Source organism: Camellia sinensis, chromosome 14 (assembly GCF_055761805.1).
Source record: "Camellia sinensis isolate YWXY chromosome 14, ASM5576180v1, whole genome shotgun sequence".
Lineage (NCBI taxonomy): Eukaryota > Viridiplantae > Streptophyta > Magnoliopsida > Ericales > Theaceae > Camellia > Camellia sinensis.
In genome coordinates this window covers 76,684,165-76,688,005 of record NC_138974.1, presented here as the reverse complement: position 1 = coordinate 76,688,005, position 3,841 = coordinate 76,684,165, and the positions used below count along the sequence as shown (strand labels likewise).

The following is a 3,841-nucleotide window of genomic DNA, read 5'->3' as shown; positions in this document are numbered from 1 at the left end:
TATGATATCAAAATTATTTTTTAAAATATAAAGGGATAAAAAAATCTCACTCATATTTTTCTTGTTTTATTTTCTTGCTCATCCAATTATTTGGGAACAACTTATTTTAGCATACTTGTTTTCTTTTTATCTCATTTGGATCACATTATTTTTATATTTTTTTGCATATCTGTTCATAAAAAATAAAAATAAAAAATATTAAACTAACTTATTCCCAAAAGTAAAGTACTAAAACATATTATACCCTCATACCTTTTCATTTGCCCTCCACCACCGTAGACACATTTGTAATCATGTATTGATAATTTTTTTTTTAATCTAGTTTTTTCGAATAAATAAAATAACATAAATCATTTTTATTTTTTTTCACCCTATCCAAACGGAGTGTAAAGTGAAATTTGTCCTGAAATCGTCCCATCTAGCGTTTCGCCACTGAATAGCGAAGCCATCCAGCTTTCATGGTGTCTCTGCTTAGTCTTCTACATCTTCGGCGACTTCACCTTCAACCTCAGCACACACTATCTTTAACTACTACCCACAATGCTCTCTTCTTCAGACAATTGTCTTACACTCCTCGTGTTGTTGATTCCCAGATCACTTCATCATCATCCCAATCTGTTGTCAGAACTGTGTGTTCTTTGGTCTGTCAATCTTACTACCAACAACAAACTCATTTCAGAGGAACACATCCCAGGCTAACTCTTTCAATTAATTCTAGGTATTTGAGTCCTGAGCAGGCCATCACAGTTGTTGCTTCTCTCGCCGACGAGGCGGGTTCCATGGTAGCGTTGAGTTTCTTTTACTGGGCAATTGGGTTTGTCGAATTCAGGTATTTTATGCGGTTTTATATTGTCTTGGCCACGTCTTTGATTGAAAATGACAATTTGGAGAGAGCCCATGAAGTAATGCAGTCTATGGTTAGGAATTTTGCTGAAATTGGAAAGCTTAAGGAGGCTGTTAATATGGTTATTGAGATGAAAAATCAGGGCCTAGTGTTGAGTACTGAGACCCTGAATTGTGTTGTTGGTGTGGCTACTGAAATGGGTTTGGTTGAAATTGCAGAGAATGTGTTTGATGAAATGTCTGATACAGGGGTGTCCCCCAATTCTTCTAGTTTTAAGCTAATGGTGATTGCATATTGCAGGGTGGGTAGAATTGCGGAAGCAGACAGGTGGTTGAGTGCAATGCTGGAGAGGGGCTTTCTTGTCGACAATGCAACTTGCACGTTGATCATCAGCAGATTTTGTGAAAATAGTTATGTGAATAGAGCGTTTTGGCTATTTGGTAAGATGCGTGAGATGGGTTTGACTCCAAACATGATCAACTTCACTTCTATGATTAATGGGTTGTGCAAGAGGGGTAGCATCAAGCAAGCATTTGAATTGTTAGATGAAATGGTCAGAAAAGGCTGGAAACCAAATATATATACCCATACAACATTGATTGATGGCCTCTGTAAGAAGGGATGGACCGAGAAGGCATTTAGACTATTTCTTAAGCTTGTTAGGAGTGATAAGTACAAACCAAATGTGTACACGTACACTGCAATGATAAATGGGTATTGCAAAGAGGACAAGTTGCATCGGGCAGAGATGTTGTTGACCAGGATGGAGGAACAGGGATTGGTTCCTAACACCAATACATATGCAGTTCTCATTAATGGGCATTGCAAAGTGGGGAATTTCAATAAAGCATATGAGCTAATGGATGAAATGGGTAAAAATGGTTTCACTCCCAACATCTGTACATACAACACAATTGTTGATGGACTCTGTAAGAAGGGAAGAGTTCAAGAGGCTTATAAACTGCTGGAGAGGGGATTTAAACATGGACTGCAAGCTGATATAGTCACGTATAACATCCTCATGTCTGAGCACTGCAAGGAGACTGATACTAGACAAGCCCTGGTGTTTTTGAGTAAGATATTGAAAGTTGGCCTCACACCTGATATGCATTCATACACCACATTAATTTCTGCCTTTTGCAGGCAAAAGAAAATGAAAGAAAGCCAGCAGCTTTTTAATGATGCTGTCAGGCTTGGCTTGGTTCCAACCAAGAAAACTTACACATCCATGATAAATGGATATTGTAGAGACGGAGATACCAGCTTGGCTGTAAAGTTATTCCAGAGAATGGGTGCACATGGCTGTGTACCAGATAGTATTACCTATGGTGCTCTGATAAGTGGGCTTTGCAAAGAGAGTAAATTGGATGAGGCTCACAGGCTCTATGCTGCCATGATAGACAAGGGAATTTCTCCATGTGAAGTTACTCGGTTGACATTAGCTTATGAGTATTGCAAGAAGGATAAATCTGCCACTGCCATGGCTGTCTTAGACAGTTTAGACAAAAAGCTATGGATCCGCACAGTTAATACCTTGGTCAGGAAGCTTTGCAGTGAGAAGAAAGTAAACATGGCTGCATTGTTTCTCCACAAACTAGTAGATAAAGATCAGATTGTGAATCATATAACTATTGCAGCATTCATGACTGCATGTTATGATAGCAATAAATATGCACTTGTTTCTGATATCTCCGAAAAGATTTCAAAAGGAATTGGTTAGTGGCCCAGACATTATGAAAGAGTGATTCATTTGGTTTGAATAATTGAGCTGCCCAAGTGCCTTCTTTGATGGGGCCTGAAAGCAGTTTATTCACTTGATTCTCTTGAGAGACGAGTTAGATACTAAATAGAAGGCTGGTAGACGAGCATGTTTCTTTATGATCAAGTTCAGGATGCTGTGTCGTATTTTTGGTTGACAGCATGTTTCTGTGCTGACTAATACTTCGATAGTTTCTTTTGGGAGATGAGGCTTTAATGATCTATACACAGGTTGTGGTTGTTTTTGAATTTTTTTTTTTTTACAAATTGTTACTTGTCAAAAATATACAGCCATGCAACTAATTGCAATTTTTTTACCACATAGCCCTAGTCTCCTTAATTTGTCAGCACGGGGAAGTAGTAAACCCAATATTTTATTGATTTTTTGAGAGTTTTGGAAGCACATTAGGAATGCTGGAAAAAAGAAAAAGAAAAAGAAAAAAGAAAATACATGTATGACACGGGATGGGAATTGATATTTTTTGAAATTTCTTTGGAATTTGTTTCACTTTTGGTTGGGGGGGGGGGGGGGGGGGGGGGACTGAAATTCAAATTTTGATTTTTTGTTTTTATGAATAGATTGCAGGGCTCACAAACAACTCTTGTATGTCCGAGTCACATAAAGGGCATTATTGTGTACTGAAGCATCAAACTCCCGGTGAATATGTGTTTGCAGTTGCAAAGGTAATGATATTAGGGTTCAGCAAGACAAAAAAAAGGGATATTTGAGCCATTGATGTGAGAGCTGAGAGATCACTGGGAACTACTGCCAATAAGGCTGGTTGTTTGTGTATCCTGATTTTGAAGATAATGCTTTATCAATGAATTCTAGAATTGAGACGGAAGAAATTGCAAAGTTTCTATGCTGTTAGATGAAGTGTGCTGTCCTCCTTTGACTAATGTACTGAAATTTTTGAACTCACCCAGGCGCATCTTCAGGTTCCTGAAGCGCTTCTCCAGGAGATCAAATCTCTCGGCAGCTTAGATATAAAGCTGCTCTATAAATATGCTTTGGACATTAGGAAAGGCAACGGGCGGGCCAGAGCTGGGGACTACACTCCCCGTCTCCGATCCTCGAAAGTAATAAATTTCCCGTCCCCGCCCCCGATCCCCGGCGGGGAGCCCGTTGTGCCTCCCGCCCCTGCTCCCGATCGGGGATCAGGTATCCCTGACCCCAAAAAATCTCTGAATTACAGTAGCATATCAGTTTTTTTTTTTTTTTTTTTTTTTTTTTTTTTT

General features: G+C 39.0%; 1 protein-coding gene across 1 annotated transcript; it reads left to right on the top strand.

Annotated features, from left to right (window-relative positions):
• Positions 1–358: 358 nt before the first annotated feature.
• LOC114273044 (Pentatricopeptide repeat (PPR-like) superfamily protein) lies at positions 359–3,459 on the top strand. The gene is made up of 2 exons (XM_028214780.2): positions 359–2,833; positions 3,182–3,459. Exon 1 carries the CDS (start codon positions 459–461, stop codon positions 2,562–2,564), a length of 2,106 nt encoding a protein of 701 aa, XP_028070581.1. The 5' UTR covers positions 359–458; the 3' UTR covers positions 2,565–2,833; positions 3,182–3,459.
• Positions 3,460–3,841: the final 382 nt, after the last annotated feature.